Source organism: Oreochromis aureus, linkage group 4 (assembly GCF_013358895.1).
Source record: "Oreochromis aureus strain Israel breed Guangdong linkage group 4, ZZ_aureus, whole genome shotgun sequence".
NCBI lineage: Eukaryota > Metazoa > Chordata > Actinopteri > Cichliformes > Cichlidae > Oreochromis > Oreochromis aureus.
In genome coordinates, this window is record NC_052945.1 from 28,127,316 (window position 1) to 28,141,935 (window position 14,620).

A 14,620-nucleotide genomic window follows, 5' to 3' on the forward strand; every position below is an offset into this window, starting at 1 on the left:
GTCATCTGCCTTTGCAAAAACCTGTTCTATGACATGGAGAAAACTTGCCACACACATCCACACGTGAGAGGAAAGAGGCTGGCAGCATTCTTAATGTGAGAGCATTTCATCCGCCTCACGTCACCTTTTCCCTCCGTGATACAGTCCGCTGCAATTGCATAACAGAGGAGTCCGGCCCTCCTATTTTCAGCTCCCAAATAGTGGGAAACCATGCCACAATGGCACTGTGGCATTCCTGCTTCCCCTGCGCAGTACATCACTCTCTCTTTCCACTCTGTGTGCTACAATGTGCCTGACAGAGAGCCATCCAGACGAGTAAAGTCTTCCACAGTACCATCACTACTAAGTGAGAAGTCAAAACAGTGAGCGGAGCAGAGCAGAGGCACCGCTCGGGCTTCTGCAAGCTTGCACCACTGTTGGCTTGGACCCGAGCTGTTTTGAGTGGCTGCGTGGCTCTCCTAGCTTCTTGGCTCCTTTGCCCACTCTGATGTAATGGAGGAGCGCAGAGGAGAGGCTTGGATCAAGCTGCAGTGGAGGGGTGCTTAGTACCAACCTGTTTAACAGAAGTTGAGGACCACCGCGTGCTCCCTCCAAAATTTCCCGGGGACTTTTAGTTTCTAAGAATGATTTCACAGCTTCATCTGGGAGCACCGTTACATCATTACCACCATGCCATATTTTCCCTTCTGCACTTTGCCAATGGATGCGTTGCACTGGGTGGATCTCGGGACAATAACAGCACGGTCATCATAGATGAAAGCGCTCCGCGGCACGCCAGCAACCTCCGACTAACGCTGTGACGTCACATGTTCATTAATAGTAATTGTCAGCATTAACTAGAGCCGAATGCCGCTGTGTGCAGGTGCACGCAATAAACGGCTTTTACAATGCGCTGCGAGTCGCGTTTAAAGTGCCTGACATGTGTCAACAGGACATGCGTCATCATGTCTGACCCAAATTTAGCCATGCTGAAACCATTTGTGAGAGCATCCATGTGTGCAAGAAGCGAGGCACACCCGTGCTTTTCTAAATTATTAAGTAATACTTGTTTAAGATGCTCCTGTTTTTTGTTAAGTATAAGACGATATGCTTTAGCTCAAAAGTTGAGAAATCCCTGTATTACAGCAGCCAAAATGAAATATCTTAATAAAGTAGAATTTGACAGCTTGTAAATGAATAATGAAACACCATAAGGCACAGTCTAACTGTCTCATCCTGCAGAGAGACGCCATCACCTTGGACTGCAGCTGGCCAAGGAAGTCCCTGCTCCACTCTGAAGCCGCGGTGAGCTTCATGCATACAGCTCTCCACTGGCTGCAGGTTCAGGATTTTAAGAGCCAAAGTACAATCGCCAGCTGCGGTGCAAGATGGTGGAGTTGAACCGTGTCTGACCGTGGGATGAGAAGCTCTCTGGAGAGACAGCAGAAATACGAGATGGAGAGGCCAGGGCTAGCTGAACTTTTAAAATAAGACTGGGGGGGAATCATCCACCGGTAAACTGAGTGCAGATAGAATTGCTCTCTCAGACAGTTGGAAAAATTGCTAAGATGAGTCACCAAATATACTTTGCTGCCTACAATAAAATAAAGTCTGTGTGCAGGAAACACTGCAAGCCTGTTGCTGATAATCGGTTGTCTGCATTGGACTGCTCTGCAAAAAGCAATATTTTGGTTGAGAGGGAAAAAGCAGCACCTTTCGTGGCTGGTTACTTCGCTAGAATCCGAAGTTGGGTATCAAGCAGAAAAAACTATTAGACCCAGTGCAGATGAGGGGGTTAACAGCACTATATACCCGCAATACCAGTGGCGGTCAATACAGGCCTGGAATAATTCGACAACAACAACCGTGTGGAAACAGTGGCAGAGATTTTACAACCCAATGTGGCTACAAAGAGAACAATTTAAAACTGAGTCCGAGTCCTGTTTGGTCAGTAGATGAAAGAAACTGTGCTGACTAAATAATGAGTAGGCACACACTGCAGGGCCCTGATGACTTGATGATTTCCTGTTTCATGTTTAGAAAAGCGTCTAGCTCAAGGCATCAAATGCACATTCCATGCAGTTTAACCCATTTTTCCAATACTTACTAAAGTGTATAGGTATGCAGACATTTCAAAGACATGCTTAGACGTGTTTATCTATAACTAAGTATGCCTACACAAGTAGTGCACAATTCTCCTGCTGTATTGGTTTGTATTGGTCTTTTTAAAAAGCGCTTTTAGTCTTAAGCCATTTGTACATCAAGCACTTTGCCTGTAATGATATCAGACTACATCTGTAAACATGAGTAAGTTCAGTGTCTGTAGCATCTGCCCGAGCGCTGACTCATCAGGCACTCCCAGTTTTGGTTGGATCTCGAGTTTGATTTCTTAAGTGACTTCCTGCGAAGGAAACCGCAACGCTTATCAACCAGACAGTCATTCGAGAGTAGACGGGGAATAGTGAGTAACTATGAGCCTCTGCACATATTTAGGATTTTTCTAACTCTGAGGCAAGCACCACTGCTGAAATATCATAGTTACTTGTCTGTGCGTACACAGTCAGATTTTTTTACTGCACAGGAATCCAGTGGTGTATTTTCTCAGCTTCAGAGGAGATGCCATTGGAAATGTGATCTGGTGTGAATATAAACATCTCTCTTCTGATCCTGTCTCCTAAGAGCACTCAAGGGGGCTCAAACATCAGGCTGAGGCATGAACAGACATTTCCAGTCAGCTGTTGGCGTCTTGTGGCTTTAGCACCAACACCACCACCACCAACAGCTGGTAACTAGGGCTGGGCTATATCATACCGTTCACGGTAATACCGGTGTAATTTTGGGCGATGATAGGAAAATGAAATATCGCGATAGAATATGGGTAAAACGCGCATGCGCAGTGCCTATGTTTACATACGCACATGGCGGCGACGCAGAATGAGAAGAGCGAAAGTGGATCGTTAAATGAAACGGATGAACCAGAATGTGTTTGTAAAAATGCTGCAACTTCAGTGGTGTGGAACTGGTTTAGCTTTCGTCCGTCAGATACACAACAAAGCACTATTTTTGGTAGCGCATGCTAGCGGGCCGTCGTTATTACCGTGTTGTTTGGAAAATACGGCACACTTAAAATCAATCCTTTGATTTTTCTGAAAATCGACAGTGCCCCTTATAATCCCGTGTGCCTTATGTATGAATTCTGGTTGTGTTTACTGACCTCGAAACGATTTTATGTGGTACACGGCACTCGAAAATCTGTCAAATGTTTTAGTACAACTTTGCTAAGCTACGAACCCACACCGCTTGATGGATTGTCGGAGCATTACGGCTACCGTAGGCAGGAGCCTCGCGGAGTGATACGTACTGTGCTTCAACATAATTTTACAGTATTGTGTGTGTGTATAACCTCTTTTTAAGTTTTGTGGACATTATACATGGTTATGCGGAGGATATGTCGGCCAATTTCCACTGGAAATGCCTTTTGGTTAAACTGTCCGCAAGGAATTTGCAGTGTTACATTTTTATATAACTTTAATGCACATAAAAAACAGCTGCTTGTTCAAGTGAAAATACATTGATGGGTTTTTTGCACTAATAAAGTTGTGGCGTTGTAAAGTATTTTGTCTAGTGTCAATTATATCGTCAGTTATATCGTTATCGCAAATTTTCAAATGTATATCGTGATAAATATTTTTGGTCATATCGCTCTGCTGTACTGGTAACACTGGGAGACTAGAGAGCACCCCATCTGCTTAAAGTTAGTCAGAGTTACACAGATAATCTTGTCAACCCCTGCCATCAGAGTTTAAAGTCAACCTAGCACGTTGAAGAATTAATCTCAGGTTACTCACCCCACCCACCAACCACCTCCGTCAGACAGCGGGGCAGGAACTCGCCTCCGCCTCGGTTTCTAAGGAAAGTGAAATGACCCCTGCATGTGTCGATGTTTATCAGTGCTAATGAGACTTTGTGCAAATGTGCTGAGTGATCTCACCTGGGCACGCTACTGAGTGATATAAAAATAATCGCAGACATCCTGACCATCAGGTGAAAGACAACTCAAGCTTCATGCACACATGGGTAATTCTGACCCAAGTTACCCTCTAACTGTCAGTAAAATAAGATATAATCACAAAGTCTGATGGATACTGTTATTCAGTATACACTTCTTTTAGACATGCAAGGGCATCTAGAGTCAAACAGGGTTCTGGACTGATATTGGATATGCATGCAACTCTCTAATGGAAAAAATACCCTCAAGTGGAGTTTCTAACTTCAAAGGGAGAACCAGTTTGGGAAGTAGGCAAGAAATGGAGCTGGGGTTGGGAGGGTTGGGCTTTTGGGACCGACAGCATGTATAACAGCTATGCAGGGGATGATAGGAGAAGTGCCTGTGAGCAAGAATCTGTTTAGTTTTCACTGGAACTTCCCTCCCTCACACTCACCACTAATCCAATTCAGGCCCATTAACCACCACAGCCAGGTTAAGAGAGCAGGCCTTTGAAGGTCTTCCCCAAACCACCCTGAAGGATTAGCATTTTTCCAAAGGCCAAAGACATAGTCTCACTCTGTGCACCCCCCCTTTTTTTTTTTTGCCCTGTCAGGCCCACAGAAGCCACACTACTAGTGCGATCGTGGAGTGTAGCGATCTGATCTGACTCATCTCGGACCCTGAATATACCCTGCTAATTTAAATTCTTTAAAAACTGTAATTAACCGTGGCTTCCAGCACATACCCTGCATAAAACATAGGTATGGAGGTAGTCCCTGTCTCAAGATAACAGCAGACATGATCATCCTTCTCTACCTGGAGGGCCAATTGACACACAGTGCAAAAGATGTACATCTGTGTGTGTGTTTAGTGTTTAAATGGGTCAGAAGGTGAGGCGGTACAACCTACATGTGAGGCAACCACACAAGCTTGAGAAAAGCAGTTCATTTTTCCCCCTCCGATTTGGCCTTTAGTCCCATTTATCCATCTAGATTGTTGTCTGGTTCGACACTGGTTCAATTCTGCCTTCGATAGCTCCACTGCCCTGGCCACTAGCGCTGCTGTTAAATAAAAGGCATAAAGGCCTGCAACCTCCCATACAGGAAGTCTGAGGCACACAGAGGGCCTGCGTGTCAGACTTGAGCGTCTCGGGAGACCTGAATTGTCTCAGTTGTGGTCCCAACTGTGCCAACAAGAGCTCAAACGGCCACACTAACATTCCCAAATATCTGTCATACAACTTCAACATCTGGATCGAAATGTGAAAAAAGTTACTCCCCAAATAACAGCTATAGATAAGCTACCAAGATGGATCATGAGTGGTGTGCCTTGCTTCTCAAAGGACTATGAGCTCTGTACCCTACTGGTATCTCTAGAAGTAATCCCCTTCGGATACAGGCCACCCCCCGGCTGAGGATCTCTGCTGCTGAAAACTTGAGTACAAACAGAGAACACCGCGGCTGATTTTCTCTATTCTTTCAGACACCAAATAAAACAGAGTGTGTGGATACAGGAAAATACTGTTTGTTCGAATATTAATATCACAAAGCAACCAATATGAGGTGTTGAAGCTCTGCTCAGCAGGAAGAGTCAACCCCCCCAAACCACACACGCTGCCCACTAATCAAACCCATGCACACTGTTATAATTCAGCGAGCACATACAGCTGCGAGCCACCCAGTGACACAAGCAACACACGAGACGCCTGAAGTCCCGCTGAGTAATACGACTGCGGTTCTTCACTTTACTTATTATCATAAGGGGATCTAGACTGCTCTGCTCCCCACCTGTTGGGGGTGACGTTTGGACAAGTGTTCAAGTCTGGGGAGCACTTCCTCTCTACAAAGCTGCCCACTCTTCTCTCCTGCCTGCTACATCTGGTCTCCTCTGGGCCGTTGCTGGCGGCAGTTGAGGGCTAAAGCAACCGCAAGAAGGCTTTGTCCTCATCGAGGAGCAGCTGAACCAACAGGAAAGCCAACTTCAGCCAGTCAATTAATTGATGGGACAATTTAAAAATTATGGGAGGCTCACAGCGGAGGGGGGGTGTTTACAAATGATGTGCCATAATTGCTCGTTACATTCCTCCACCCTTGTTATTTTATTTTCTCCACCCCTCCCATTCCTCTCCGGTCTTTTTCAGCTATTCTTTTGTTTTCTTTTACAACCTGTCAAAAGCTAAAAAAAAAAAAAAAAAAAAAGTAAAAATGTGGAAATGTTTGCTCAAAATGCATGACCACGATGGGCCGAGCAGAGTCGACATTTCACCACATGCAGCTAATCACTGTGTATTTACAGTGTATCCTGTCTGAACACCCAGATGCACCCAAATCACTTCCATACAGCCACTCTGTAAAAATGGCTCTGACTGAGGCCACATGAATGCACCGAGCAGCCAGCTCAGACCACATTAAAACATTCTTGATGATCAGGTCCTGTGCCTCCACAGCCTCATCGGTGCCCAGCTGTGGGGTGGGGGGTTTCTTCTGCAGTTAAGCAGCATCCAAAAGACCCTCATCTGGAGACGACGAGCTGCACTGAAAAGCGAGGACTTGCAATTTTAAAAAGACCCAAGTCTTTGACTCCAAGCCACACTGGGCCTTTGTTGCAGCTTTCAAATAAGTGTGGTTTTTTTTTCTGCGTGTTCATTCATTGGTATATTGCAAACCACTTCATGAAAAATAACAGCACTGTCAAAACCCTCATGTGTGATTATTTAAAACAGAAAAAAAGAAAGAAAGAAACTAAACACAAAGCGCATCAGACAGAAAGACGATCGGAGAGTGAGGAGGAAGCTCGGTTAGAGAGGGTGGGAGTGAAATATGCTTTGGACCCTGGTCTGAGAGGGAAGAGGCTTACAGTCGGAAAGAACAGGAGTGACTCAGAGAGGAAGAGGTGGGAACGTGAATGGAGAATTGCAGGGAATCCCACTGAGATAGCTCTCTTCGGCGGTTCGCGCTGCGCCAAAGAATTCAGATGAACAAACCATATGCTTAACAAGTCACATGTAAACTCAGAGCTGAGACACAACAGCATTAAACCGTAAAGAACCCGACCAAAAGAGACCAAAACAAAAATGCAATTAAACATCGGTCTGTTTTATTATTGTGCTGCACATCTTTCCGGATAGAAGCATTTTTCATGAGGACATCGCTCTGACTGTGTCTGATTATTAACCATCTCTGGTTTTATGGGTCTGATTTTACTTCTATGACAGGCGAGCTTGTGGTTCCATATTTTGAGGGTACAAATGATGCGCTCTCTTTTCTGCAAAGTTTAAATCATTCAGGCACAGATGATGGAAAGCATCCCAAGTTATGCCAGAAGCCCTGCGTGCATGACAGACTTTAAGAGCGATCGGACGAAACGACGAGTCGTTCCTCAGCAATTTCACTTAGTTGCATGTGATGTAATGTTACACCATCAGCCGTGTTTGTTTCGTGACATAACTTAGCAGACATCAGCTGCAGGTTATAATGGAAACCTGCCCTCAGGAGTCAAAGTGTGGGCTTTAGCAGCTTGCTTGTGATATTTTTTTTCCCCTGCTTTAATAGCCGGCAAACATCTGCAACATCTGCTTTAAATGGACAGGAGGCTTGTCAGCGAGGAGAGATGCCTACGACACAAACAGTTATGAGCCTGTTTAAATGTAGCAACTCATTGCTCACAACCTGACGGGGGAAGAAATTAATCAGTGACCTATGTGTCAAAAAAAAAAAAAACCCTCCACTGGAGATGACAACACGCAGCTACGACGTAGCAACGACACTCTCTGAACTCGTTGCTTCTTCTGTGGCGGCCTAGTACACACAGCTGTGCAGGGCTAAACAAAGAAACATATAATGACAACGTGGAGTGAAGCTTCTCTTATGAAAGTGAGGACTCTGTCTGCCTTCCTACAGAGCTTCCTCTGAGCTCCGCTTTGCACGAGCTGGAGAACAAGGGAACGCGATGGCCTGAGCGAAGGAACAGAGCAGACCATATGGATGAGATAGCACCACATTACATAAGTCTGGGGAAAAAAAACTTTCCATGAGCAGGGATAGCTGGTGTTACTGAAAAAAACAAAACAAAACATGCAAGGATCCTGAAAGCCAAACACATACATGCGTGCAAATAGTAGTTTCTATTTCTCTTGCTGATTGATAAGTAGGGAGCTTAATATTGAGTCTTGATGGGTGTTTCACAAGTTTAACTGAGCTTAAACAGGAGAGGTGAGCTGCAACGTCCTGCTCTCACCATTTTTTTTTTTTCCACAGTGGACTCCCATTCTTCGAATTCCACCAGGAGACGACTGCAGTGACAAACTAATTCACAACCGAGACTTTTATTACGCTCATCTCCAAAGTCGCATTTTTCCTCAACCCTGCAAGTCTACTAGAGTAGCTTTGCATGACACAAGGTTCAAAATAATCCTTGTTCATCTTGTATAGCTTCTCAGTTCATATACTGTCAGCAACAATCCCTTTTAGCTTTAAAGGTCCACTTTAATTTGAAGTTGTGTACCTAAAAAAATGACATAACTTCATTTTATTGCACTTTGCAAAGTAGAGTTACAAAGTGCTTCACAGTTTGAGTAAAATCCACACATTAAAGTATAATGATCCAAAATACGGACACACAGACAGCCATATAATCAACTATTCACACTTCAATACATGCAAATAGTTGTAAACAAGGGTCGAAAATAAAGGGGAAGAGACTAAGGGAAAGCTAATGTGTTTTCAGCAGTGCTTTAAAACCAATAACACAATGAGCTGACCTGACAGGCTGAGGAAGGCTGTCCCACAGCTTGGATGCCAAAACCTAAAAAGCAAGATCACCTCTGGTTTTAAAATCAGAGCGAGGGACAGTTAGGAGACCCTGGGTAGAGAATGGGAGAGGCCAGCTGTAGTCTTAGGGTCTCAGATGCTCTGCTATATAAGCAGGGGTCTGTCCATGTCGAGCTTTATATGTTAATAACAGTGTCTAGTTTCTGTTAGCTGCCTTACTTCAGAGGAACATCACTGAAGAGAAAGTAAGGACAGGGATCCTAACAGTTTTGAAGGCAAAGCATTCTCAAATACACACTCCTATACAACTGTATGAATGATCAGTATCTAATTTTTGCGTCATTATGAAACTGTTGCTGAAAGCTTTCCTGTCTTCTGCCACTCTGCATGTCTCCCACTCACCTCACTGAGATCCCCTGCTTATCTCCACTTGTTCCTATCAGAAACATCACCAACTTAAATGTTTCCCTCGGCGGTTCCTGGCGGAACAAACAGCCCTTGAATTGGATTCAGGTCGGACCTTGGACGCACATCAAAACAAAACAAAAAAAGACCCAGGAGGCAGCCGTCTGACCCCCTCTTCCAGTCAAAACAGTGAGCTGCTCTCATGTAAACCTTTTTATTTCCCCCCTCCTGACTGTGCTGATGCAGAGGAGAGCGATAGGTCCGACCAGACCAGCACAGCTACATGCTACTTCCAAACAAAGTGACATTCAAGTGTTTCCCAGTGAATCATAACGTAGCGGTACAAAGGGGGTCACGGGTTCACGGATACAACTTTAACCTGCTTTAACGACGACAACAAAACAAAGGGGGGCAGCCGTGTGTCGGTTCTGGCGCACTGCTCGCTCACTGCTCAGACTCCAGTGACCTGAGCTGCTTATCATCTCAGCCGAAGCTTGTCCTGCCATAAAGACTTGATTACAGCTAACCGGGAATGCTACGTTCAGCTAGCCAACTTTTGTGTGAGCCCGTCTGTCAGCGGAACAGCCCGACACTTGTAAAGCTCCCTTTTGTTAAAAAATAATTGAATTTTACGAGCAGGAATATAAATGTGAGACACTAATACACACTTAGGTTTGATAAGCGACAACCAGCTCCAATGGGAAGGCGGCTCATTACTGGAGCTGAGCGACCCGGGTACCAGTGTTATGGCTGGTGGTGCTTTACTGGCGACAATCACGAGGCTGAGACTATTTCCAAGAATAACAATATCCTCATTAAACGTTTCCCCCGCTTTTCCTGCTTGCCTTAGTCCTGTAAAGTCAGCTAGTAATTTAAATACACTGTTGCTGCTAACAAAACTGTGCAAATGAGAGCAGAAAGCACCGGCGGCGAGCCAACTCCGTAGCCCATGGGAACTGTTCCCAGCCAGCAAATACACCGAGCCTGCCTAGCTGGTGTGTGTGTGGGAATATATGGGGATTTAAAAGCGTTGCAGGCTACCTGTTAATCGCAGCTTCACGGGGCCATTCCGCCGAACTCCTTGGTTAGACATCTCCTCTCGACCCCAGCCGTCACTGCGCGTCCCAAAAAAATGTCTCTTTAAATGTAAAAAATGACAAGGTTTATCAACCTCTCCGCCAGTTTTAGACAATAATGGAGTCAAAGCATTGTGGCCCGGATGTGGACTGAACTGCCATAGCGATCGCTCACAAATGAGAAAAATTAAGGAAAAGGAAAAAGAAAAGCGCGAGTGGAGCGCTGCTGCAAATTGCATTTACTGGAAATGAGGCCGCCGTTGCTGGAGCGTGTGAACGAACTGGTGGTGGAGCCGAGGCGCTGCTTATCTTCACATCTTCATTGAGAACCTCTGCCTCGGACTGTGAGAGTCCTCCTCTGCTCGTCGAGAGTTGAACTGCGGAGCCCTCCGGGGTAGATCCCCCTTCAGGAGGCTGCTGCTGGGAGCTGACCAGTGACGACAACACGCTTTGTGGGAGTGAAGCATTTCTCCAACATGTGGCATATAACTATGAATCATACACACAGCCCCCCCCCCTCCCCCTCAACAGCGTGTGTAAGGTTTGGTGATGAGTAGCACCGCCTTTGATGGCACAGGCAAGCCCAGCTCCCTGTGTTTATATCCCTTTATGAATTTAACATGGGCGTAGCTACAGTCTGTAGGGCCATAAGCACCCATATACCACCCTGCCCTGCTCTTATGTTTATTGCTTAATTTCCTTTTCTCTATTTAATTGAGCTCTTGTCTTTTTTGTAATTTTTCTACTTCCCACTTGATACAGATTAGAGGTGAGCTGAATGGTCCAAACATCGATATATTAGTTACAAAAGCTGGTATTTACTTTATTTATTTCATTTATTTAAAAATATATCTTAAACATGCACTATGAAAATGTCTTTTTGTGTTCACTGTCATGTCTGTTTTATTTATAACAACAGAAGTTGCCCAAATTGCTTTAAAGACGGGCACATTTACATTCCAGGTGTCAAAATATATGAAAAGCTGACAGTTTGTTTGTTGTTGTTTGTTCTGTCAACTAATCATAGTGGAAAGTAAAACATCACAGTCATTTTGCGGTCATTAAAGTGTGTTCAGCATTTGCAAATTGATGAATCATTTCATAAATTATGAGGCACTATTTATCCCTATATAAGCTGCCTTTATAGGTTAAAAGTATCAGTATCAGTTTTGGTATCGGTAATACTGGCTCTGTGTTTACTTGGTATTGGATCAATACCAAAATTTGCAATATCACACAGCACTAACACGGATACCTTGGCTGTTTTTCTATTTATTAGTGTTTTCTTAAGTTGCACTGCATTTGACCTCTCAGGGCCACCGTATATGGGTATCTAATTAATGATCTGTATTAATAAGCAGTAATAGCAGAAATTAAACAACAATCCTAAATAAGTAAGTAACAAAAACATCATTAACAAAAATTAAAGGAAATATGTCACGCTGTCTTTTTTGATTAAAGTGAAAATTTCAAGATTGTGTGGGCCCCATGGGGTTTGCTGGTTTTTCAATTGGACGCCGCACGCTTGAATTTGGGAATGGCTGTGATAAATAATAAGTTGTATTCTTCACTGCAAGTAAGAAACTGAGAATTAATCCCCAGTAAATATTTCAACAGTGAATAACCATCATGTGAAAAGTTGTTCCACGTTTGTGTTCAATAATAATAATAATAATCATAATAATAATAACAATAATAATATTTTAAGTTGATCAGGATCCCTCAATCAAACAAACATCAATACATATTTATAAAAAAAATTTAAACTTTAAAAAAAACCCCAAATGACTGCACCTTGAACTCATTATTCTGGATAGAGGAAAAAGTTTTCAAATGAGTCTCACCAAACATACTGACAGTGAAAAGAAGTGTGTGAAAGAGGGACCATAGTTAAACTACTGCAAACACACGAATAAAAGCTGTAGTTAAAGCTTCTCCAAGCTGCTGACCCTTTGCTGTTAGCTTGCTCCATGCTACTTTAGCTCTCCAGCTAGCAACCAATGTGCTACTGCTGATATATGGGGCAGTAAACGCAACAAATGAACTCGACTGAATAGATCAGCTGTACATGGATCTCCTGTGGAACTCTTGTGAATGGCCATGCCAATAAACTGGACTCAGTTTTGCCTGATCCTTATTTTATCTCTTTATAAGTTAATGTGGCCCCTTGGGAAAATTAATAGCCAACCCATGCTTTAGACCAACAAATAATGTATTTTCTGGTTTCCTGTCCTTCTGCAATCATCGTGATCTCATCTTTGGATAGTTTGATTTTCTCTTTTGAGCCAAAGCCGTTCCTTACTAAACCCTTTCTGTACATTACATACAGTGAAATCCCCAGGCAGGTGCTATGAATTTCATTTAAAATGTACAATTCTACTATGTTAATGTAAACAATATAATTACACCAGGAGCCATGGAACATAATCACATCGAGTTAAATGATTCTAGACAATTTTGGGCTACACTTGATTAGGAGTCAGCTCCAGTTAGACTTAGGATTGAATTAACACTCCAAATTAAGTTTGGGTATCAATGCAAGCCTATAGGAACCGCAAGTAAGTCTGCAGGCTTACTTGTGGTTAATAGAGTATTTAAAAGCAGAATGGGAAGCAGAGCCTTCAGCTTTCAGGCCTGTTTTCTGTGGAACCAGCTCCTAATCTGGAGTTGGGAGACAGACATTCTCTTTACTTTTAAGATTAGACTTAAAACTTTCCAGCATATAATTAGGTCTAGATCAGGTGACCCTGAATTCTCCCTTAGTCAGTCTGCAATTGGACCTAGGCTTTTTGGGGGTTCCCATGAGTATTTTTCTTCACTCACCTCTTTGTGTTTATACTAGTTATTATGAAACTCCACAGTGTATCTTTTGTCCTGTCTCCTTCCCCTCACTCCCAACTGGTCACAGCAGATTGCTGCCCGTCCTTGAGCCTGGTTCTGCCGGCGGTTTCTTCCTGTTAAAAGGGAATTTTTCCTTATCAATGTTGCCAAGTGTTTGCCCATAGGGGGTCATTTGATTTTGGGGATTTTCTCCCTAATATTGTAGGGTCTTTACCTTACAATATAAAGTCCCTTTATATTAACTAGTAACTAGAACTGGAGCTTTTAAATCAAATGTTATATGTAACTGGGGACAGCTGTGATCACTCAGTTTATGGCCAGCAAACTCTTACATAAGCTGCCAGAAATGAACAATGAGGCAGAAACAAACTCACTGTTTACATGTCAGAGGATTTTGTCTCTAACTAGCAGCCTGAGTGATGTGGCTGAAACTGACAGTATTGAAGATAATTTAATTGAGCTTTGAGCCTGAACACCTCTGGATCATCATATAACTGCAATAGCACAAAAGGCAGTCATAATAAAATATAAATGTGCAGCCTGGCTGTTACTACAGTAAGAAATTAGCTCCTAGCCTCCATCTAACTACATAGTAACCAGACTTTAATACATATTAGGAGTGTCGAAGCAGGCTAGAAAAAATATGGTTGGCGTAAGCAATGGTCAAGGTACTCTTTGTTTTATCACACTAACAGATTTAAGAAATGTGAATAAGCAGAGTAGCTGCATACTAATGCCTCTGTCTCCTAAGCCCTGTCACTGTAAACAAGGATGGGTGCCCCTCCGCTACTGTGTCTCACCTCTGTCAGTAGTGACAAAACATTTTATTTACGTATGTTAAATTATTTATTAAAGTATTTTATTTGTTTAAATTCTATCAAAATGAACACACAAAATGTAGAATTGGATTGGAGCAGTCCTTTAGAGTTGCAAAAATCAGTACAAGTTTACATGAGGTACAAGTGTGTGTGTGTTATTGTAAATGATGGCTTAATCTTTAATTATCTGCTCCAAATCTCTTGCAGGTCTTTCTTGGGGAAAAAAGGAGTCATGCTGCAGTTTGATTTCTTCCCTGCTCCTCCGTCTGTGACTCTAAAAGGAGGTGAAGAGCTCAGCAGGGGTTTTGTTGGACAGATTACACATAGTGTAGTGTCCAAGCGTAATGCACACATACTTTAGTGCAAATGTTTGAGCACAACATGTGGGTCACTAAAGCTCTTAACTTATGCACTCTCACTCTGTAAGCTGTGAGATAAATACATTACTTTCTAATAGATGAGCCATTATATGGAAACTAAAAGAAATCTTTTTGCAATTTTCCAGTTTTTATTAGCATTTATTATAAATTTATAATGACTTGGATACTTCCAGTGCTTACCTTGGTATAACTGAGGCCTAATTGTAGTCCAATAAACACACTAATCAACTAATGATGATGAAATATACAGTAGTTATACTCTTCAGAGTATATAAAGTAAATAAACAGCATTGACACTTTTCACAGTTTGCAGTGTGCCATAGGTCAGAGTGGTTTTACACAGTGAAATGTCTTATAACACCCC

General features: G+C 43.0%; 1 protein-coding gene across 2 annotated transcripts in view; it reads right to left on the bottom strand.

Moving 5' to 3' along the window:
* The window catches only part of smurf2 (SMAD specific E3 ubiquitin protein ligase 2), a 56,228-nt gene extending 45,467 nt beyond the window's left edge, over positions 1 to 10,761 (bottom strand). The window contains exons 1-2 of one of the 2 annotated variants that reach the window (XM_031748641.2): positions 10,461 to 10,761; positions 10,183 to 10,279 (exon numbers count right to left, since the gene is read on the bottom strand). In XM_031748641.2, the coding sequence (XP_031604501.1) occupies positions 10,183 to 10,234 (52 nt within the window). In that variant the 5' untranslated portion in view covers positions 10,235 to 10,279; positions 10,461 to 10,761. Of the gene's footprint in view, positions 1 to 10,182 lie in introns of both variants that reach the window. The other variant, XM_031748640.2, reaches the window with a different exon arrangement.
* Between the last annotated feature and the right edge of the window lie 3,859 nt (positions 10,762 to 14,620).